The sequence below is a fragment of the Primulina eburnea genome, chromosome 10 (assembly GCF_022965805.1).
Source record: "Primulina eburnea isolate SZY01 chromosome 10, ASM2296580v1, whole genome shotgun sequence".
Classification (NCBI taxonomy): Eukaryota; Viridiplantae; Streptophyta; class Magnoliopsida; order Lamiales; family Gesneriaceae; genus Primulina; species Primulina eburnea.
In genome coordinates, this window is record NC_133110.1 from 11,325,941 (window position 1) to 11,350,228 (window position 24,288).

Consider the following 24,288-nt stretch of genomic DNA (forward strand, 5'->3'; position numbering starts at 1 on the left):
TAGCTCTAATTAATTTAATAAGTCCTAAAACATTCCTTTTCTTTAAATTAAATTATTACTTATAACTTAAATTAAATTTAGGAATATTTTCTTATTATTAATCTTATCTCAAATCTCCAAACTCCGGTTCGACCTCGCGTATTTATCTTGAAAAGATAAAACTAAACATCTATTTTTTTAAAAAATAAATAATCATGACTCAATAAATTTAAAAGAATGAATTTAAACTCTCATGCATAAAAATCATAACAGTAATTATGCATGGCTTATATGCAGTCTGATATTTGGGACGTTACACCCACCCTCGGTCCTGACATCATCAGTACCTACAACAATCAAGTCTAGTGAGTCTAAAGACTCAGCATGCATATATCGTAAATAACGAGTAAATAAATAATAAAGTCGCATGCAAGTGAAAATTTCCTGTAATGATTTGTAACGGAAAATATCATTTCAATGGTAATTATAGTACGTGCATAACTGAACTGAAAATATAATAGTAAAAATGTTTGCTTCTTGGAGCCCTGTAATGAAATAACTTGTAATGATTTTCTTGGTGAGATTATGGTCTACGCAAGTGGTCCCTGAACTGAACTAACCGGTAACTGGCGACCGGGCCGGTAACTGACGACCGGGGGAAACTGACCGGTAACTGGCGACCGGGTGAAATAATAATCCCATGATAGTAAAGTGACCCCAAGCAATATCGCATAAATCTCAAAATGAATATTTTGCACGTGATATAATTAAATAATGTTATTAAATATGAACAATTTCGATCTTCTTGCATTAAAATCATGTACTTGCGATATTTAAAAATACCTATATGACTTGATTGAAGAGTGAAAGAAGATATAAACATACCTTGGTTTGTTTTGACAGAAAACAAACGAAATAACGACGCGGCGCGGCGGAGACGGAGTGCTCTTCACTTTCTTACTTTTTCTCTCTTAATTCCTTTAAACCAAGCATGCACCATAATTATTATAATAGCGTAAAAATCGTAAACGTGATGCATGAACATTTAAAAATATCATGATTTGTGCTCAGGGCGCTGCCACGATCAAAATCTCACCCGGGTGTAAAATGACCATTTTACCCCTGGAAACCCAAAAATTTCTTTTTCAACCCTGGACCTCTAAAATTGACCCGAAGCTTACCAAACTCCTTAAAATTTCCCAAAACATATTTAAAAATATTCTTAGATGTAATTTCGAGCCAAAAATACAACTGAACCGATTCGTTTTAAAACTTAGATCGGGGTCCCGGTTTTAACCCGAATCGACTCGAAACTCAACCAAATTTTTCCCAACTTTTACCACACCTTATAAACATCTAAAATACCCTAAAACCATTAAAATTAGACCTTAAAACATTCGAACAAATCCCTAAACGGCTGCTGGAAAAATCCAGCAAGTTACCAACCGTAACCCGAGTGCACCGAATTCACGTTCTAACCTTCCTAGACCAAACCATCGAGGACCAGCCATGATTCGACCTCGCCTAGGCCTCCCTAGGACCTACTGGACTCACTTGAAACAAACCTACAGCCCCATGCAAGCCCTCAACCCTCGCACACTCCAAGACACACAAGGAAGCACCCCTCTGCCACTAGCCCTCACTCGACGCCAATGCTTAGACCACCCCTAGGATACGACCAGCTGCTCTTGAGCCCTTCTTGGCCACGCCTCAACCCCCTCAAGGGCTGCACTGTGGTTTGTTTAGGCTCTCCTACAGCTGGAACTCTTCCCACCACCCCGATCAAGCCGCAACGACCAAAATGAAACAAACTCGATCGGATATTCCCACAACTCACGCAACCTTCAATTCCAACACTATTTTCCTTAACCCATGACAGCAATAAACCTCTTCACAATGACCCTTATCAGCAGAACACGGCAGCCCTTTGCACTAAGCAAGAAAAGCGTGAGTTTCATGCACAATAAATCAAGATTCACATCAAACTTTGCTCAAAAACATAAACACCATGTATATCGATAAATTTATAAACAAATACATGATTTTCAGCATATTAATGGAGTGATTGATGAGAAAATGAAAATACAAGTGTGCCTTTGCGTTTATACGCTCGAAAACTAGAAGAACCGCGCGAAGGGGAGGCACCGGAGGAGCTAGGGACGACCTTGCTTGCAAGAAAACTAAGGGGCCGAAGCTTGCTTATGGAATGGGAGAAAAATGCTGCTGAAAAACATGGGGAGTGGCTGCTAAAAAGTGGAGTGGGCGGCTGCCAAATGGAGGTAGGGAGATTAGGGTCTTAATGATAGGTTTAGATAAAATATAATTAGTATAATGGGCCTTTATTAAAATTAATGATGTTAAGTTGAATTTTAGACCCATTATGCATAAAATAATCCCATTAAGCCCAAAAACACTCTCAAAAATATTTTGTTTAGGTACATTTTTTGAAAATATTTCCCGAGCCCTCAAAAAGTCTCTCGTTTCGTTAAAATTTGCGTACCGATGAAAAATATGCTCTAGCGGGTAAAAATACCCAAAAAATCCCATTTATTGAAAAATACATTTAAAACATCGTATAATAATTAATAAAAATTAATCATGTAATTAAAATAATTTTCTTGAAAATTTCCCGGTCTCCGTTCCTCGTTCGAGCGTGAAATGCATCTAGAAACACTAATGCATGAACTTCTAAAATTTCATGAAATAAATCCTATCATGCATGAATTTTGCATAAAATTGATAAAAATAATTAAACATAAATTAATGAAAGGAACATGCATTTAATGCTTTAAAAACAATTAAATAAAATACCAAAGAAGTTTAATAACTTGTATGCATGTCAACTTTTTAAAATATATTTACTAACATGCTAAATTACCACTTCTTAAATAAGTCTTTATTAACTTATCTCAATACTTCATCTCCAGTCCGGCCTCACTTATTTTATTGAAAAGATAATAATTAAACTACTGTGTAAAATAAATAAATTTAAAGAAAAGAATTTGAATACTCATACAATAAAAATCATTTTAAATTTAAATACTAGAATTATGCATGGATTAAATACGTGGTTTAATTTACGGGTTCTACACGTCCCCTCCTCAGGTTCTCATTCAAGAAATCTTCGTTATATAAGTATTCTATTCAACGTTTCTTTTCCTGTCGCCATTTATACACGGGTCTTGAAGTGGGACTAACCATTTCATCTTCACGCAGTTTGCGTTTCTTACCCCTTTTCTGCACCAATGATGCATTAAAATGATTACCCTACAGCGAAAAAAGGAAAAAATGAAGCGTATAACGTACTCTCTGAAATATTGATACCTGTAACTCTTTCTGCATAGACATATCCGTGTATATTTTCTCTAGGTCTTTTAACCGTTTTTTTCTAGCCTCTAGCTCTCGATATGAAAAATCTGTCTTCTTGCATGTTGACCGTGTTTCTATACACGATTAAACTAAACTCCTCAACCACAAATTCTAGTCTAACTTCCTCGATGTAGAAGAGAAACAAAAGTAATATGAAGGCCTAAAGCCAAGGAGAGACTGAAAAGAAATTTGGAAATCAACCAAAGCAAAACTCATCAAAATAAAAGGATTTGTGCACGGCGGGCAGATAACCAACCATTTGATTCGATAAATTATGTTCTACAAGAAACAGAAAAGTCATTTGGAATAAAACTAAATTCCCAAAATCAAAGTTGAAAGATACAGCATAGAAAAAGGATTAAATTTTTGGAAAATGCAGCAACGAATGCCAACAAGCAAGACCCTTTAGGGAATATGATAGATAGTAGTTCATGATACAAGAAACGTCAGTTGGGTTTAAATGCTCTAGCACTTGTGCATCAATTCGATTTCTTGAACCAAAGTTCGTCAAGTGGCAAGGATAAATGATGGAGAAAAGTATCATCCCCTAATTCCCATAAAATTTATACAAAGATACAACACTCACAATGACGGGATAGTATTGATCTCTGGGAAGAAATAGAAGCCCAGTAGAAAGTCCAGAAAACACAAAAAGGACACACGGCCATAAATATTTATCATGCACGCATAAATGGAATTATAATTAACTCACATAGCATGCGATTGATATTCCCAATTGGTATATATTTGTGACCAACAAATCCAAAAAAGTTTATGAAGAGAAAACTCGAACAATAGCAGGGAATACCAAAGAAGTAGAAATTGAAAACTAAATTCAATAAGAAAAATAAGATATTATGACAAGACGCCAAATATCACCATATTCAATCAACAAGTGAGGTATTGATAACTTAAAGGGGGTAAAGTATGGGTGGTGAAGAGACAAATGAAAGAGCTGTGAGGACAGGTAGACTAAAGCAAATTATTTTTGATTGTCAAGGAAAATTTTTAGTCCACTTCGTTTTTGCAATATAGCTTATGGATTGACGGTAATGATATCATTCGGTACTCGGTAGGGATCTTAATTGTGGGGAGGCAAGTAGAAACAGGTTATCAACCTGGCAATCCAATTTCGTAGGAGGCAATTGACTAAAAAAAATAGCTTTCAGTACCTCAAAATAACTTTAGGCAAGTCTTTAAAAGCTGATGGGTTCCCTTGTTCTGAAACTTTTTTGCGTACTTCTCTTGCCTCCTCCCTAGAAAGAGAATCAACAGCCAGCCAACATACTTCATGAAACACAAAAATATCTGTTAAGCTCAAAATGCTATACTACTGAAAAAAATTTTTGACCAGCACCATTTTATGCATTAATACTTTGTGTGACCAGTACATTACCACCAAATCACTGTCTTGGATGAAAAAAAAATCTGTCAATTGCAGACACAAGTGTAAACATGGAATTCAAGTGATTCAAACAGAAGTTCCAGAGAAGACAGTCTCATTGCCCCTTGGTGTAACGTCTCGAAAACCAAAAAGTCCACGTGAAGCACATGATGCAAATTATTAAATTTATTTGGTATTTTATTAAATTCTTTTAAAACATAAAATGCATTTTTATTTCATTAATTTTTGTTTAATTATTTTTATGCATTTTATACATAATTCATGCATGATAAGATTTACTTCATGAAATTCATGCATTAGGATTTCTAGATGCATTTCACATTCGAACGAGAATCGGTGACCGGAGAATTTTCAGGAAAAACTATTTTATTTCACGATTTATTTTTGTAAATTAATTTAAAGCATTTTTAAGTGTATTTTTAGAAAATGGGAAATTTTGGGTATTTTTACCCGCAGGATTTTAATTTTTAACGGTACGCAAATTTTATCGAATCGGGAGACTTTTTAATGGTTCGGCTAATATTTTCAAAATCATTTCAACACGAAATATTTTTCGAGATTGTATTTGGATTTAATGGGCCTACTTTTAAGCTCGTTGGGCTTAAAATTCTTTTAAGCTTTTAATTAAACAATTTAGGGCCCATTAGCCATTTGATTACTATTTAATTAACACTAAACCATTCTTTAACATAAACCTAACCCTACCTTTCCCATCACCAGCCGACACCCACTTGTTCATCATTATTCTCCATCGGTTTCACCATTTTCTGCTGAAAGTTCCATCGGCCAAGATCATTTCTTGAAGAAAAAAATATCTCCGGCAATCGTTCTTCGATCCCCTCGCGTCTATAACATCAAGGCACGCATTTGTACCATTTTCTTTATGCATCATATACGATATATACATGCTGTTATATGAGTATTTGTTTTGTGAAACTCTCGATCCAAGTATGTGCATGGTTGGTTTTGGTTTTTGCATGTATCTTTGCATTCCATGCTTTGAAACTCACGTTTTTCTAAATTCGGTGCAAAGGGCTGCGATCCTTGTGTGGTTAAGAGTTTCTGGTGTGTCCAGATGTTTGTCTTGGGATTTAGTTGAGTGGTCGAACGCTGCTAAGGAGTGGTCGAGTAGAGGGATTTCTGGGAGGGAGGCTCGGTCAGTGCATATATGGAGGTAGGGGTTGAGTCGATGGCTTGAAGACCGATCCGAGGTCTGAACCAGGTTACATGGAGTCTGAACCGTGGCTGTGGAAAGGTCTGAAGGCTGCTGGTACACCTTGGTATGGTTCAATCACGGGAAGGAGCATGAACCGTGGGTGGCTCATTTTAGTGTGGGGCAATCATGAGTGAAAGGTTTGGTGCATGGGGGTGTTTGCGTGGGTTGTTTGCGTCCAGGAGAGAGCTTAGATTAGTCGAGAGGTGATTAGTTGAGGGCTGGTTCGGTGGAGGAGGGTTGGCATGAATTTGGAGAGGTGAGCAAAGGGTAGACGTGGCTTGTGGAGAGAGATTATTGTCAAATGATGTGCTGGAGTTCCAGCCGTGGGTTTATGAGGATGAGGTGATAATTTTAGGATCTTTTTAAAGTTTGTAAGGTGGGTTCAAAAGTTGGAAAAGATTTAGTTGCGTTTCGAGTCGATTCGGATTAAAACCTGGACCCCGGTCAAAGTTTAAAAAAAACGAATCGATTAAGTTATAGTATGGGCTCGAGTTTACGTATAAGAACACTTTTAAAAACTTTTTGGGACATTTTAAGGAGTTTGGTAAGATTCGGGTCAATTGTAGAAGTCTAGGGGTGAAACGCTAATTTTCGGGTTTCCAGGGGCAAAATAGTCATTTTGCAACCGGGGTGAGATTTTTTGTCCTGGAAGCGTCCTGAGCACAAATCATGATATTTAAATGTTCATGCATCACGTTTACGATTTTTACGCTATTATAATAATTATGGTGCATGCTTGGTTTAAAGGAATTAAGAGAGAAAAAGTGAGAAAGTGAAGAGAACTCCGTCTCCGCCGTGCCGTGTCGTTATTTCGTTTGTTTTGTGTCAAAACAAACCAAGGCATGTTTATATCTTCTTTCACTCTTCAATCAAGCCATATAGGTATTTTTAAATATCGCAAGTACATGATTTTAATGCAAGAAATCGAAATTGTTCATATTTAATGATGCTATTTAATTATATCACGAGCAAAATATTCATTTTGAGATTTATGCGATATTGCTTGTGGTCACTTTACTATCCTGGGATTATTATTTTATCCGGTCGCCAGTTATCGGTCAATTCAGTTCTCGGTCGTCAGTTACCGGTCCGGTCGTCAGTTACCGGTTAGTTTCACCTGGTCGCAGTTACCGGTCAGTTTCCCCCGGTCGTCAGTTATCGGCCCAGTCGCCAGTTACCGGTCAGTTTCCCCCGGTTGTCAGTTACCGGCCCGGCCGCCAGTTACCGGTCAGTTCAGTTCAGGGACCACTTGCGTAGACCATAATCTTACCTAGAAAACTATTACAAGTTATTTCATTACAGGGCTCCAAGGAGCAAACATTTTTACCATGATATTTTCAGTTCAGTTATGCACGTACTATAATTACTATTGAAATGATATTTTACGCTACACATCATTACAGGATATTTTCACTTGCATGCGACTATATTATTTATTTACTTGTTATTTACGATATATGCATGTTGAGTTTTTAGACTCACTAGACTTGATTGTTGTAGGTACTGATGAAGTCGAGGCCGAGGGCGGGGACCAGTGAGCTAGCTTGGGTCGGCAGTAGTGGAACCCGATGACCTCATTTTTAGCATTTATTATTTTCCGAACTCAGTTTTTATCTGTTGATGAATTATTTTAAATTGATACTTTGCAAACATTAATTTCTTCCGCTGCCATTTTGAACATTAACCTTTATTTATCAGTCTATTTTATGAATGAGGCAATTTAATTATTAAAAAAAATTCTAATTTTTATGCAAATTTTCAAGCACGAATTTCGGACCTTTACAGTTGGTATCAGAGCCTATGTTCTTGTAAAGGGTTGTACTACTACTGACCACGAGAAGCTCGTGAAGTCACGTCTTCGGTCTGTATGTTTTACATTTACGCCTTTTATTTAAAGCAAATATTTTATCAGCATGTTTTCATGAAATATTTTATGATCAAATTTTAATTATTCAGTATTTATTTAAATTTATAGAAATAATGTAATTATGCATGTTGGTTATGTTTGGAATTGGAAATGTCTAAGAATCCAAATATTGGGCTTTAGGAGAAGTTGAAATTGATTTGACTATATTAATTTTTGGTCAACAGTACCGATGTCCTCCTTATGGGTCATAAGTTAATCTTGAAAATTATGAATGCCTTTGGGACTTGGAGAATTTCTAAGAAATTATTGATGGTTCTTGGTTGTTAGTCGAGTGAATTTTTGAGGATTTCTTATAAGCAATAGCGATTCGAAAACTACGACAATCGTTAAGATTATAAATGTACAATTTGAGAATTTTAATTATCTATAAAAATGTAAGATTAATTATGAGAATTTATTTAGGATGCATGCTCTATCTAGTTGGATTTAAGGATTGAATTGTATGAATTAAGAATTTTAAGGACCCGATTGTGATAACTAATAATTTGAGGACCTAAGTACAAAACAAAAAAATTCTAAGGGACTATTTTTGAATTTACCAAATTTTGGGAATTAATTTTTGAGTTCGAGAATTTTAAAGTTTAATGAGAGAAATATGGAAAATTTTATGGGGACAATAATGCAAATTTCGAAGAGTTGTAGGGCAAAAATGTAAATTTGGAGAACTGTAAGGGCCAGATTGCAATTTTCAAAATTTTTAAGGAGTAAATGCGAACTTTTGAGGAACACTTGGGATTTTAAGAAATGTAAGACGTGTTATGAGAATTAATTTTGGGTTTAATAAACTTAAGGCTATTGAACCTTATGATACGGGAAATCTATAAAATGAAATTGGGAATACTGAGGACTCACGGGTAATTGTGGAATTTCGAGATTTAGGGAAAAATTGGATTATGTTCGAGGAAAGTAAGAATTAATTTTACAATTTTAAGAAATTTGAGAACTTATTTAGTAGTAAGTGGGAATTGAACAGTTTAAAGGATATGACTTTTCGGTTATTTAGTCTTGAAGGAAATATAGAATATTTAGATATTTGGGTTATAATGTTATAATGAATGGTAACCAAGGACATTGTAGGATGAATCAATCTTAGGCGTGAAAATTTAAGCGTTAGAGAAATAATGTTGTGACGAATTAAGAATTTAAAGTGACGACAATTTAAGGTAAAGTGATCAGTTAGTTAAGTTATAAGAGTAGATATTGAGTTAACAAAATTTTGAGAAATTAAGTTCGACGTATCATAAGTTTTAATCGTGATCTTAAGAGTTAAAATTATATCTTTGTTGGGGTTAAATCTTTCTAGAAAGTTGGGTATGATGGATAGGTAGGTTACTTGATAAACGCATATAAGAATTGAGTAGACACCTTACCTTGAGGAATTTTTGTAAGTCATTAAGAAATTTGGGAATAAGGGATTATGTGTGTTGGAATTAGGTTATCTTAGACTACTTGGATTGTGTAAGTTTGAATTTCAAATTTATGGGATATTTTTTTCATACGGAAATTTTGGGTGAATTAAAAACAAAAGGAAATTAGTTGTGTTCAACATAAGTAATCAATGAATGAATGTTTTGATTTTTATCGACTAAAAAATCTAAAAGCTTGTTATGGGGATTCTAGAACTCTATGGGTTATAAGTGAAGTTGATTTATTAAAGTTAGTCTAATGCTACCATGAGATAACTTATTAAGTTTTATACGCTAATATTAAATTAAGCAATGATGATACTTAAGAATGCGACATTTGTTCAATGAGGAAAATCCCGAGTCTTAGGCCTCGACTATATTGTAACTGGAAAGAGAATAGTTTAAGAATGTATTTGATACTAGAAGGGTTTTATTATTAAGGTAGAAGATCGAGATTGTATATTTTGGGTTTTATGGATTATCACTACTCGAATTTAAGATTTGCAATAATTTAATATTTGGGGTGTACTTGTAAATAATTAAGTTATGTAATTTTGGTGCCGTAAGATAAATATTCGATTCAAGTATCTTAGGCTAATTTTGTTATGGGGTTGAGATAAAGGTTAAATTTTAAGTGTATCACCGAGGATAGAAGTCAGTCAGTAAATTTTGAGGCTAAGATTTCCTAAGTTGAACTGTCTAAATACCAGTGTAATAGGACGCTGGACATTAAGGATGTTGTATAAGAAAAGTAAAGTACGATAAGTTGGGATATCCATTTCTAGTATGAGAAATTGCGAGAAAGTCAGAAATTCGAGGACATAACAGAATAAAACTAAGTCACCATAAGTCGTTTAAAGTTGCAATTCGCAATCAAGGATTCAGTAGGCAATATAATTAGGATTGAGGAGACATAAGGAAGGTTTAACATTTATTTTATCAGAGTAGTGCAGCGGAAGCGTGGATTATTCGGATACTAGAATTAAGAATCTAAACTTTTTGATTATAAAGGATAAGCGAATTTCGGGGATGAAATTCAATTTAAGGGGGGAAGATTGTAACGTCCCAAAAACCGAAAAGTCCACGTGAACCACATGATGCAAATTATTAAATTTATTTGGTATTTTATTAAATTCTTTTAAAGCATAAAATGCATGTTTATTTCATTAATTTGTGTTTAATTAGTTTTATGCATTTTATACATAATTCATACATGATAAGATTTAATTCATGAAATTCATGCATTAGGATTTCTAGATGCATTTCACGTTCGAACGAGGATCGGAGACCGGAGAATTTTCAGGAAAAACTATTTATTTCACGATTATTTTTGTAAATTAATTTAAAGAATTTTTAAGTGTATTTTTCGAAAATGGGAAATTTTGGGTATTTTTACCCGCAGGATTTTAATTTTTAACGGTACGCAAATTTTATCGAATCGGGAGACTTTTTAATGGTTCGACTAATATTTTCAAAATCATTTCAACACGAATTATTTTTCGAGATTGTATTTGGATTTAATGGGCCAAATTTTAAGCTCGTTGGGCTTAAAACTCTTTTAAGCTTTTAATTAAACAATTTAGGGCCCATTAGCCATTTGATTACTATTTAATTAACAATAAACCATTCTTTAACCTAAACCTAACCCTACCTTTTCCCCCACCAGCCGACACCCACTTGTTCATCATTATTCTCCATCGGTTTCACCATTTTCTACTGAAGGTTCCATCGGCCAAGATCATTTCTTGAAGAAAAAAATATCTCCGGCAATCGTTCTTCGATCCCCTCGCGTCTATAACATCAAGGCACGCATTTGTACCATTTTCTTTATGCATCATACACGATATATACATGCTGTTATGTGAGTATTTGTTTTGTGAAACTCTCGATCCAAGTATGTGCATGGTTGGTTTTGGTTTTTGCATGTATCTTTGCATTCCATGCTTTGAAACTCACGTTTTTCTGAATTCGGTGCAAAGGGCTGCGATCCTTGTGTGGTTAAGAGTTTCTGGTGTGTCGAGATGTTTGGCTTGGGGTTTAGTTGAGTGGTTGAACGCTGCTAAGGAGTGGTCGAGTAGAGGGATTTCTGGGAGGGAGTCTCGGTTAGTGCATATATGGAGGTAGGGGTGGAGTCGATGGCCTGAAGACCGATCCGAGGTCTGAACCAGGTTACATGGGGTCTGAACCGTGGCTTTGGAAAGGTCTGAAGGCTGCTGGTACACCTTGGTATGGTTCAATCACGGGAAGGAGTATGAACCGTGGGTGGCTCATTTTAGTGTGGGGCGATCATGAGTGAAAGGGTTGTTGCATGGTGGTGTTTGCGTGGGTTGATTGCATCCAGGAGAGAGCTTAGATTAGTCTAGAGGTGATTGGTTGAGGGCTGGTTCGGTGGAGGAGGGTTGGCATGAATTTGGAGAGGTGAGCAAAGGGTACACGTGGCTTGTGGAGAGAGATTAGTGTCAAATGATGTGCTGGAGTTCCAGCCGTGGCTTATGAGGATGAGGTGATCATTTTAGGATCTTTTTAAAGTTTGTAAGGTGGTTTCAAAAGTTGGAAAAGATTTAGTTGCTTTTCGAGTCGATTCGGATTAAAAACTGGACCCCGGTCCATGTTTAAAAAAAAAACGAATCGATGAAGTTATAGTATGGGCTCGAGTTTACGTATAAGAACACTTTTAAAAATGTTTTGGGACATTTAAGGAGTTTGGTAAGATTCGGGTCAATTGTAGAAGTCTAGGGGTGAAACGCTAATTTTCGGGTTTCCAGGGGCAAAATAGTCATTTTACAACTGGGGTGAGATTTTTGGTCCTGGCAGCGTCCTAAGCACAAATCATGATATTTGAATTGTTCATGCATCACGTTTACGATTTTTACGCCATTAAAATAATTATGGTGCATGCTTGGTTTAAAGGAATTAAGAGAGAAAAAGTGAGAAAGTGAAGAGCACCCCGTCTCCGCCGTGCCGTGTTGTTATTTCGGTTTTTTTTTCCTGTCAAAACAAACCAAGGCATGTTTATATCTTCTTTCACTCTTCAATCAAGCCATATAGGTATTTTTAAATATCGCAAGTACATGATTTTAATGCAAGAAGATCGAAATTGTTCATATTTAATGATGTTATTTAATTATATCACGAGAAAAATATTCATTTTGAGATTTATGCGATATTGATTGCGGTCACTTTACTATCCTGGGATTATTATTTCATCCGGTCGTCAGTTACCGGTCAGTTCAGTTCTCGGTCGTCAGTTAACGGTCCGGCCGTCAGTTATCGGCTAGTTTCACCCGGTCGCCAGTTACCGGTCAGTTTCCCCCGATCGTCAGTTATCGGCCCGGTCGCCAGTTACCGGTCAGTTCAGTTCAGGGACCACTTGCGTAGACCATAATCTCACCAAGAAAACTATTACAACTATTTTATTACAGGGCTCCAAGGAGCAAACATTTTTACCATGATATTTTCAGTTCAGTTATGCACGTACTATAATTACTATTGAAATGATATTTTACGTTACACCTCATTACATGATATTTTCACTTGCATGCGACTTTATTATTTATTTACTTGTTATTTACGATATATGCATGCTGAGTCTTTAGACTCACTAGACTTGATTGTTGTAGGTACTGATGAGGTCGGGGCCGAGGGCGGGGACCAGTGAGCTAGCTTGGGTCGACAGTAGTGGAACCCGAGGACCTCATTTTTAGCATTTATTATTTTCCGAACACAGTTTTTATCTGTTGATGAATTATTTTAAATTGATACTTTGCAAACATTAATTTCTTCCGCTGCCATTTTGAACATTAACCTTTATTTATCGGTCTATTTTATGAATGAGGCAATTTAATTATTTTAAAAAGAAAATTCTAATTTTTTCGCAAATTTTGAAGCACGAATTTCGGGCCTTTACACTTGGTCATTGAAATTTTGAAATTGGCCTTCGGATAGTTTTATCTTAATTGCCTAGATTACATATTAGACGTTCTTTCTAAAGCAGAAGGGAATAAAATGACTTTGAAGAAATAAATTAATTAATCTATCAGAAGCGACCATATCTAATAATGAGAAAAGAATAAACTTGGTGGTGACATAACTGTTATAACATGAAATTGACTACTCTAAAAAATGGGTATAAAAACTATCAAGAATCAGCAGAAAAAGGGCTTGATCACTCACCTGTTGTCGGCATAAAAAACATGTTTGGATGATGACTGATTGTCAATAGAATGCAACATACCATTAAGTCTTTCAATTTTCTGCATCCAAAAAGTTAAATTTCAGAATAAAGAACCTGCATGACAGCTATCTCGAGAATCCGAGACCCCAAAAACCAGAAACTCTAAAATATAACCTTTTTTTTCAGTTTGAAGCTTCTGCAAAATATATCCCATGTCTTGGGTCTTCATCAACATCAGCTCTTCGTTAGTGTACTTATTAGCCTGGCTCCTTTACAAAATCCACATTCAACAGCTAATATTCAAATTACACTCAAATAAATATCCTGAAAAGAGAACAGATAACCTCATAAAAATAAAATTTTCCAGCTTACTCAGGTTTATGGACTCCGCCAACAGTTTTTGTTTTAATCATCTTGAAGTAAAATTCATCTGGGTTCCTCAATGCTGCTTTTTCCTTAAGTTTTTGTTATAAACACGCAGAAGCGACTTACCATAAAATAAGAACTCGCCAAATTTCGTTCATAAAATGCTACCAAAACCAACAAGACGCAGGGTAGTAGAAATTACCAGTAAAGTCTGCTCCTTCTGGTGATAGGCTTGTGCACGAATGACATGATCTTTATGTTTTTCGAGCAGCCAAAATTTCCTTCTCAAATGCCTGGTACACACAACAAATCATCAATTGAGTGAACCGGAAATATACGTCAAAATATTTCAAAACGGGCAATAAAGAAATTAATGGCCCCAAAAATAATCACACTTACTGCTGAGCGCGCTCCTTGTGAGCTTTTCTTGGAATAGCATTCCTTAAAGACGACATCTTTATGCTAGCAAAAAAAATTCACAGAACTTTAAAATTAATTTACGCACTTCAGAAAGGCAAAAACCACTACAGAAAACATAAAGGGCTAACAAAAATCTTGAGTTGAAATAATTTAACCGTGAAACAGCGAAGATTATCGGCACAGAAAAAAAAAGAATTTCTTTCGTATTTACACCAAATTCAAAATAATTATTAAGCACAGAAGACTCGCCTGTGGAAAGCGGTGAAGGCTTAGGGTTTAAAGGAGACACCAATGCAGAGAATCTTGATTTGATGAAAAGTATTTTATATTGTGGCAAAAAAATTATTCTAAATTAACTAAAATTCAATCATGCAAATTGGCTTCCGGATTGAGTGCAAAAACTTATGTGAGACGATATCACGAATCTTATTTTGTGAGATGGATATCTTATTTGGATCTTCCATGAAAAATATTACTTTTTATGCTAAGAGAATTATATTTTATTGTTAATATCGATAGGGTTGACCCGTCTCACAGATAAAGATTCGTGAGACCATTTCACAAGAGACCTACTCCTGATTGAGTATACAAATACACACACAACACACAAAATTATGATATCACAGAAATAAAAAACAAAATCTTGATATTATATTAAAAAATTTAGAAATAATTTTTATATGATTTTATTATAATTAACTAGAATAATTACTTAAATATGATAATATTTTATTATTTCAAATTTATGAAATTGTTAGAGATGATATCATATTTTAAAAGATTAATTTGGTTTATAAACATAAAGAAATATTTATTAGCATATGATAATTATAGACGAACCACAAATTTTATTAAAATAGGCTTTGGCGATATTTTTTATTAAACAAAATAAAATATTTTATCATTTGTTTGAGCTGATTTTTGTTACATAAAAAATTAGATAATGACATTAAATTTAATTACTTCATGTCTCTTAATGTTTAACAATACTAATATCATTGTGCATGCAATTATTTGATTAGAGTTTCATTAATTTTTAGATTAAACTATGAAGATTGATATTGAAAATATTAATGATTCTTTTTTTATAGTTTGGAATTATTATTTAGATAATGAAAAGGGTAAGGCGACGGTTTTAACGACGGTTTCGCGATCCGTCATCAGAGGCTGCGTCGCATTCTAGAAGCGACGGTTTTTCAACTCCCGTCGCTTATAGCGACGTTTCTTTGGAAGAAGACCGTCGCTATTTTTGCGACGGTTTTAAGAAACCGTCGTTAATATAATGCGCGGTTTATACAAAACCGTCGTTAATATTAGCGACGATTTGAAAAACCCGTCGCTATATTCTATATTTAAGAATTAAGCGACGGTTTATTTAAACTGTCGCTCTATAGCGACTGTTTTGAAAAAACCCGTCGTCTTTAAAATTAAGCGACGGTTGATTGAAAACGGTCGCTAACATAGCAACGGTAGAATACAAGACCGTCGCACATGGGCGACGGTTTGTGGAATCCGTCGCTATATTTAGCTTGAACCGTCGCTTTATGAAAACCGTTGCTTATCAAATTAAGCGACGGTTTATTTAAACTGTCGCTCTATATCGACTGTTTTGATAAAACCTGTCGTCTTTAAAATTAAGCGACGGTTGATTGAAAACGGTCGTAGAATACAAGACCGTCGCACATGGGCGACGGTTTGTGGAATTGTCGCAATATTAGCGACGGTTTATGAAATACCGTCGCTAATATAGCGACGGTTTTAATAAACCCGTCGTTATTATTGCGACAGGTGTTAGTAAATTGTCACTAAATTTAATAGGCGACGGTTTTAATAAAAATCGTCGCTATAATAGCGACGGTTTTAATAAAACCGTCGCTACGCCTTCCGTTTTTTGTAGTGAACCGCGCTATGAATGACAGTTGTAAGTTTATCCACTCTCAAATTCAAATCACGTTATAATAACTTCACTACTCTATTCTTCAATTCTAAAGCTATCAATCTTTGTTCCTGAAGTAACAATCAATATCTCATCCAATAATCGGACAACATAAATCTTCAATGGCTTATAAAAAAAGCATGGTCTGAATCTCTTCAGCCGATACAAGATCATTTTCCACGAACTTAGGAATCTCTTTATTCGTGTTTAATAGTAATTCTTGAACTTCCTTATCAAACCCATTAAAGTAAACATTGATCAACATCGAACTCAAAGCAGATTCTTGATGCAGACCCCTGCCTAAACAAACCCCACCCAATTCAATGTTGACTATGTTACATTCAAACAACCTTTTTATCAAATCTAGAAATGCCTTATCTTCAATTTTCTCACCCAGTATCAAAAACAACTTATCAATATGGTAATTCACGATCAAATTTAACAATAAATCACCAACTTGGGTTCACCACCGAATTCTTTAAATACCAAATCGATGTGTGGCGGCCCAAGTTTGCTCGCTTGTCATAGCAAAAGGTAGCAAACCTAAAAACTTATGCATAAACCATAAAACTTGTTTGAACTCTCTCCAAAGTAACTCTTGTAACACATATATCTAAATAGAACATATTTTTAAATGTTAGTTTTCTAAATATATAAATATATATATATATATATATATATATATATATATATATATATATATAAAACATTCAAAACAACACTCTATTTTCTCACTTTTTTCTATTATATTTTTATGGAAAAGAATTTCGACAATGAAAATATAAGCTATAAACTTTACACACATTATTGTAGTTCTTCGCAGTGAAATTTGATGGATCTGACTGCTCTAATGGCAGAGTATTTTTGGGAACTTAAAATCATGAAATATCACTATATCGGTAACTATATCTTTTTCATTATTTATAATATTATATTATTATTTTATATAATATAACAATTTTCAGTCACACCATAAATTCAACATGTGTTTTTCGATTCGATCACCGGTCCGGTTATGAAGGTGATCCGGTTATGAAAACATTGAAGTATACTTTTGTTTCCAACATCAGTCACAAAAAAATTATGTTTCAACGTTTACGATTGTTCCGATTAAAAAATCACGCAGTTTCCACAAAGTTACGAAAATTGTGCTTCCCAGATGACTAGAGGATATTGTTGCACGCCCCCTCCTCAGGTTCTCATTCAAGAAATCTTCGTTATAGAATTATTCTATTCAACGTTTTCTTTCCTGTCGCCATTTATACACGGGTCTTGAAGTGGGACTAACCATTTCATCTTCACGCAGTTTGCGTTTCTTACCCCTTTTCTACACCAATGATGCATTAAAATGATTAGCCTACAGCGAAACAAGGAAAAAATGAAGCGTATAAAGTACTCTCTGAAATATTGATACATGTAACTCTTTCTGCATAGACATATCCGTGTATTTTCTCTAGATCTTTTAACCATTTTTTTCTAGCCTCTAGCCCTCAATATGAAGAATCTGTCTTCCTGCATGTTGACCGTGTTTCTATACACGATTAAACTAAACTCCTCAACCACAAATTCTAGTCTAACTTCCTCGATTTAGAAGAGAAACAAAAGTAATATGAAGGCCTAAAGCCAAGGAGAGACTGAAAAGAAATTTGGACAAATAACCAACCATTTGATTCGATAAAGTTATGTTCTACAAGAAACAGAAAAGTCATTTGGAATAAAACTAAATACCCAAAATCAAAGTAGAAAGATATAGCATAGAAAAAGGATTAAATTTTAGTAAAATGCAGCAACGATTGCCAACAAGCAAGAACCTTTAAGGAATATGATAGATAGTAGTTCATGATACAAGAAACGTCAGTTGGGTTTAAATGCTCTAGCACTTGTGCATCAATTCGATTTCTTGAACCAAAGTTCGTCAAGTGGCAAGGATAAATGATGGAGAAAAGTATCATCCCCTAATTCCAATAAAATTTATACAAAGATACAACACTCACAATGACAGGATAGTATTGATCTCTGGGAAGAAATAGAAACCCAGTAGAAAGTCCAGACAAGACAAAAAGGACACACGGCCATAAATATTTATCATGCACGCATAAATGGAATTATAATTAACTCACATAGCATGCGATTGATATTCCCAATTGGTATATATTTGTGACCAACAAATCCAAAAAAGTTTTTGAAGAGAAAACTCGAACAATAGCAGGGAATACGAAAGAAGTAGAAATTGAAAACTAAATTCAATAAGAAAAATAAGATATTATGACAAGGCGCCAAATATCACCATATTCAATCAACAAGTGAGGTATTGATAACTTAAAGGGGGTAAAGTATGGGTGGTGAAGAGACAAATGAAAGAGCTGTGAGGACATGCAGACTAAAGAAAATTATTTCTGATTGTCAAGGAAAATTTGTAGTCCACTTCGTTTTTGCAATATAGCTTATGGATTGACGGTAATGATATCATTCGGTACTCGGTAGGTATCTTAATTGTGGGGAGGCAAGTAGAAACAGGTTATCAACCTGGCAATCCAATTTCATAGGAGGCAATTGACTAAAAAAATAGCTTTCAGTACCTCAAAATAACTTTAGGCAAGTCTTTAAAAGCTGATGGGTTCCCTTGTTCTGAAACTTTTTTGCATACTTATCTTGCCTCCTCCCTAGAAATAAATCAACAGCCAGCCAACATACTTCATGAAACACAAAAATATCTACTAAGCTCAAAATGCTATACTACTGAGCAATATTTGCCCTGCACCATTTTATGCATTAATACTTTGTGTGACCAGTAAATTACCACCAAATCACTGTCTTGGAAGAAACAAAAATATGTCATTTGCAGACACACAAGTGTAAACATGGAATTCAAGTGATTCAAACAGAAGTTCCAGAGAAGACAGTCTCATTGCCCCTTGGTCATTGAACTTTTGAAATTGGCCTTCGGATAGTTTTATCTTGATTGCCTAGATCACATATTAGATGTTCTTTCTAAAGCAAAAGGGAATAAAATGACGTGAAGAAATAAATTAATTAAGCTATCAGAAGCGACCATATCTAATAATGAGAAAATAATAAACTTTGGTGGTGACATAACTATTATAACATGAAATTGACTACTCTAAAAAATGGGTATGAAAACTATCAAGAATCAGCAGAAAAAGGGCTTGATCGCATAATAAACATGTTTGGATGATGACTGATTGTCAAGATAATGCAACATACCATTAAGTCTTTCAATTTTCTGCATCCAAAAAGTTAAATTTCAGAATAAAGAACCTGCATGACAGCTATCTCGAGAATCCGAGACCCAAAAAACCAGAAACTCTAAAATAAAACCTTTTTTTCAGTTTGAAGCTTCTGCAAAATATATCCAATTTCTTGGGTCTTCATCAACATCATCTCTTCGTTAGTGTACTTATTAGCCTGGCTCCTTTACAAAATCCACATTCAACAGCTAATATTCAAATTACACTCAAATAAATATCCTGAAAAGAGAACAGATAACCTCATAAAAATAAAATTTTCCAGCTTACTCAGGTTTATGGACTCCGCCAACCGTTTTTGTTTTAATCATCTTGAAGTAAAATTCATCTGGGTTCCTCAATGCTGCTTTTTCCTTAAGTTTCTGTTATAAACACGCAGAAGCGACTTACCATAAAATAAGAACTCGCCAAATTTGTTCATAAAATGCTACCAAAACCAACAAGACGCAGGGTAGTAGAAATTACCAGTAAAGTCTGCTCCTTCTGGTGATAGGCTCGTGCACGAATGACATGATCTTTATGTTTTTCGAGCAGCCCAAATTTCCTTCTCAAATGCTTGGTACACAACAAATCATCAATTAAGTGAACCGGAAATATACGTCAAAATATTTCAAAACGGGCAATGAAGAAATTAATGGCCCCAAAAAATAATCACACTTACGGCTGAGTGCGCTCCTTGTGAGCTTTTTTGGAATAGCATTCCTTAAAGACGACATCTTTATGCTAACAAAAAAAATTCACAGAACTTTAAAATCAATTTACGCACTTCAGAAAGGCAAAAAACACTACAGAAAACATAAAGGGCTAACAAAAATCTTGAGTTGAAATAATTTAACCGTGAAACAGCGAAGATTATCGGTACAAAAAAAACAATGGATTTCTTTCGTATTTACACTAAATTCAAAATAATTATTAAGCACAGAAGACTCGCCTGTGGAAAGCGGTGAAGGCTTAGGGTTTAAAGGAGACACCAATGCAGAGAATCTTGATTCGATGAAAAGTATTTTATATTGTGGCAAAAAAATTATTCTAAATTAACTAAAATTCAATCATGCAAATTGGCTTCCGGATTGAGTGCAAAAACTTATGTGAGACGATATCACGAATCGTATTTTGTGAGATGGATCTCTTATTTGGATCTTCCATGAAAAATATTACTTTTTATGCTAAGAGTATTATTTTTTATTGTTTAAAACATTCATTTGGGCCTACATAAATTTCGGCATGACCTCCACGTAAGTAAGACATCCCAAAAATTTCAAAACACAACAACAACAATATACGATCGAAAATAACGGCAAGTTCACAATCAACCCAACAAATATCCTACAGCCGCACTGGCCAGGACTAGACACAACATACCACAAATAAAATCCAAAACAACATAAAAACATCACCATACAACTACACAGGACATCTCCCTGGCAAATGTATCCAACCAGTATAATATATAAATATCTGGGAACTCTGACTCAAAGCAACTGACTACTGGGTACCACTCGCTGACGCTCCCCAGTCGCGTCAAATCCCCTGGAATGACCTGATATGGCATCAAAAACAACCGTAACATCAAAAGAAAACAGGGGTCGGACCCCAGTACGACAAACCAGTAAAATCACGACGTATATAAAAGACATGTAATAATACAAAGTAAATGCAATGCTATGCGATGCATGAATGGAGACAATGAAACAACAGATACCAAATGGATTCCAAACGAATAGCATCATCAACAGTAACAGTGGCCACCCGTGCGAGGAATGCAACATCAAATCGCCGCTCGTCCATGCACGTAGCATCGGGAATGCGAGTAGCTAAGTCGCTCATCCCTAGCTGTCATCTGGGAATGTGGCTAATCCTAACCCACTCGTCCCTCTGATGACTCAATATATCTCAACAGAACCAACATAAATAGCCGTCAAAGGAGTCAAGGCTCAATATGTTATGCCAACATAATTTATGCATGAATGCAACCGAATCAACATTCAATGCACATAATAACAAACAACATTCACTGAATATTCTTACACACCAATATAACCGTCATAATGATATAGGTTTGAGCATACCTCAATTGCAACTTACAATACCACGATAAATTCTTAAGGACTATTGGATGAACTCGCCCAACAGTAAAACCTACAATATAAATTCGCTATATACCTCAATATATTGCATTCTAACTAACTAAAACAAATTAAATCGGCTCGGTTAACAATCGAATTTCGGGCAGCCTATATAACCCGATCAAATTCTGAAATTCAAGCTTAATACCTCAAGAAACGAAGCTAAAACGCACAACTGTGATCTCGCGAAGATGGCATGCCGGAAATGTCGCCGGAAACACTGTTCACGCCGGAAACCTAGCTGGAAATTAGGGGAAAAGCTCAAGACTTCACTTTTACAAATTAATCCATCGAGAACAACCAAAATTCTAAGCCAAAAGCTTACCTAAAACCGAATCGAAGCTCATGCACAGTGCTGGAAAACAGGGCCAATTGAACTCAATAACTTCCAATTCATGGCAGAAAATACTCCAATAGGTTGAAGGAAGAAAGTTTGCTAAGCTGCTGCACTATTCTCCGACCACCGGTGGCGCTGCGCGACTGAAGCAGAAAGATTAAAGGAGCGACGGGTTGCTGGAAATGGAAGAGGAGGGATTATTTTGTTTCATCAGATATACGCTACACAAAATGGGTTGGATATATTTAAATAAAATGGGAAATGGGCTGGGCTTACTTATTGTTATTGGGCCTCACATTCTCCCCCACTAATAAAAGATTTCGTCCTCGAAATCTAACAAACACAACACTGATATCCACAACATTACGACTGATAATACATAGGAAATTCAGAATACATCGCGTAATTCATTACATTCTTAAACAAATGAGGCCATTCTTGTCGCATCTTTGCCTCTAATTCCCATGTATATTCTTCTCTTCCATGTCTGCTCCATTGTACCAAAACTAGTGGAATCAACTTGCTCCTGAGCTGTCTTTCCTTGCGGTCCAAAATTTGCACGGGATGTTCAACATGGCTAAGGGAACTGTCTAACTCCACATCCTCAACATTCAAGATATGAGACGGATCTGGCTCATACTTCCGCAACATAGATACATTGAACACATTATGTATCAAAGACAAACTCTGCTGCAAATCCAAACGATAAGTCAATGTTCCAATCCTCTCAACAATCCCATACGGACCAATATAACTCGGAGCCAACTTCCCTTTATGTCCAAATCTCATAGTACCTGTTGAGGATCGAAGTTGAGTTTAGAGAGGGGGTGAATAAACTCTACTCGTTTTTCTCGTTCTGATGAGGTACTACAATCCTGTTAAGGATAGTAGTTAATCTTGTGCGAATACTTTCACCTGATTACAATGAAACGTGCGGAAACAATCTGATGAAGTAGTTGAAAAACAATAAAACAGTAGACAGCAGTTGTTTATGGAAGTTCGAAGATAAACTCTTCTACGTCTCCCCTTCTTCTGTTTCCAGAAGGTATAACTAAAAGACTTTGGATATTACAGTACAACTCTGGTACACACCCACTTCAGAAGGACTTACACCTTAGCCTACTGAAACTCTTAGTTACTTCAACTCACAAATATACGAAACACAATGATCTGAAAAGACTCTTTTCAGATTACAGACTCTTCTCATAAAATATAAGCAATGTTTGAGATTGGAGAGTGTAAGAATCAGTAACACAAGATGTGTAGAACCCGATTTCAGTACACGTATAACCCATGCATCTATTTAAATTATTAAAGCATTTAATTAATTTTAAAGGAGCTTTAGTCATGCATAATTTATGTAAATGCACTATTTTAAATTAAATTATGTTATGTGATGCACGTGGAAATGTCTTTCGAGTTTCATGTTTCAGGCGATTATTCGAAGCGGGATTGAGGAAAAGACCCGGGGACGATTTTGGCAATTTTAGAGATGGTATTTTATTTTAAGTTGAGTTTGGGGGTATTTTAAATAATTTAGTGAGTTTTAGCATTTTTGAGCCTAAATGTTTAGTTAGTGATTTTAAGAGTTTAAAACTTTTAAAATTTAGTATTTTATGAGATGTTAGTAGTTTGAATCCTAAATTTTATTATTTTGAGAGTCTATGATTTGAGAACTTTTAAAGTCTAGTATGGTGTGTGCTATATTTTAATTAAAGAATTTTATTTAAAGATGAGTAAGGATAGTATTTTAATTAAATTGTTAGTTGAGTAAACATTTTAATTAGCATCTTGATTAGCATTGTTATTTATTAATTAGCAAATTTTACTCCTCCTAATTATCTAACACACGCACACACACACTCTACACACACTAGAAAACGTAAAACACACACTCACACAATACAATTCAAAATTTCATTATTTTTGGAGAGAAAAAGATTAGGGTTCTTTGCAAAACAGCAGCCGCCCCTTTTAGTCAATATTCCCGGCGATTTTCGTTGGTTATTTTCAAGGAAAAACGGTGCCACGTTCGTCCCGGATCAACCTCGCTCCTATCTCCGCTTCGGTGTCGTCTTTCGGTAACGTTTGATATCATAAGGCACGTATATTCTGTTCTTGTTGTGTCGATCAAGTCATATTATGCGTTGCGTTGATTTTTATGCGTAAAAGTTATGTATCATGTTAGTAGTTTGAGCGGGGTATAGATCGGATCAATTTCGAGGGCAAAATTTTAGATCTAAAACTCGTTTTTGCTGTCTTTTCAAAAACTGCGATTTTTCTGTTCACATTTTGGGAAAACTTTCAACGGAAAAAACGTAGAACTTTTCGATACCTTCGATTTGATATAAGGTACGAGAT

The 24,288-nt window shown here is 35.2% G+C and overlaps 2 protein-coding genes and 1 long non-coding RNA gene across 3 annotated transcripts; all 3 read right to left on the reverse strand.

Moving 5' to 3' along the window:
• Positions 1 to 3,123: 3,123 nt before the first annotated feature.
• On the reverse strand, positions 3,124 to 14,297 carry LOC140842891 (probable U3 small nucleolar RNA-associated protein 11). Its single transcript, XM_073211096.1, has 7 exons — positions 14,242 to 14,297; positions 14,049 to 14,135; positions 13,849 to 13,944; positions 13,631 to 13,745; positions 13,476 to 13,555; positions 4,532 to 4,604; positions 3,124 to 3,246 (listed from the first exon to the last, which is right to left on the reverse strand). The coding sequence occupies exons 1-7, from the start codon at positions 14,295 to 14,297 to the stop codon at positions 3,124 to 3,126; spliced, it is 630 nt and encodes a 209-aa protein (XP_073067197.1).
• A 5,240-nt stretch (positions 14,298 to 19,537) lies between these two features.
• On the reverse strand, positions 19,538 to 20,020 carry LOC140803101 (uncharacterized). Its single transcript, XR_012111765.1, has 3 exons — positions 19,930 to 20,020; positions 19,735 to 19,826; positions 19,538 to 19,631 (listed from the first exon to the last, which is right to left on the reverse strand). It is a non-coding gene; the product is annotated as an uncharacterized lncRNA (long non-coding RNA).
• A 2,270-nt stretch (positions 20,021 to 22,290) lies between these two features.
• Positions 22,291 to 22,716, reverse strand: LOC140842892 (uncharacterized). Its single transcript, XM_073211097.1, has one exon. It carries the CDS (start codon positions 22,714 to 22,716, stop codon positions 22,291 to 22,293), a length of 426 nt encoding a protein of 141 aa, XP_073067198.1.
• Between the last annotated feature and the right edge of the window lie 1,572 nt (positions 22,717 to 24,288).

Coding starts and splice junctions, on each gene's coding strand:
- LOC140842891 (XM_073211096.1), bottom strand. CDS start 14,297: ATGTCGTCTTTAAGGAATGCTATTCCAAGAAAAGCTCACAAGGAGCGC. Junction 13,945..14,048: donor CACCAGAAGGAGCAGACTTT/ACTGGTAATTTC, acceptor TGCGTGTTTATA/ACAAAAACTTAAGGAAAAAG. Junction 13,746..13,848: donor GGCGGAGTCCATAAACCTGA/GTAAGCTGGAAA, acceptor GATTTTGTAAAG/GAGCCAGGCTAATAAGTACA.
- LOC140842892 (XM_073211097.1), bottom strand. CDS start 22,716: ATGAGATTTGGACATAAAGGGAAGTTGGCTCCGAGTTATATTGGTCCG.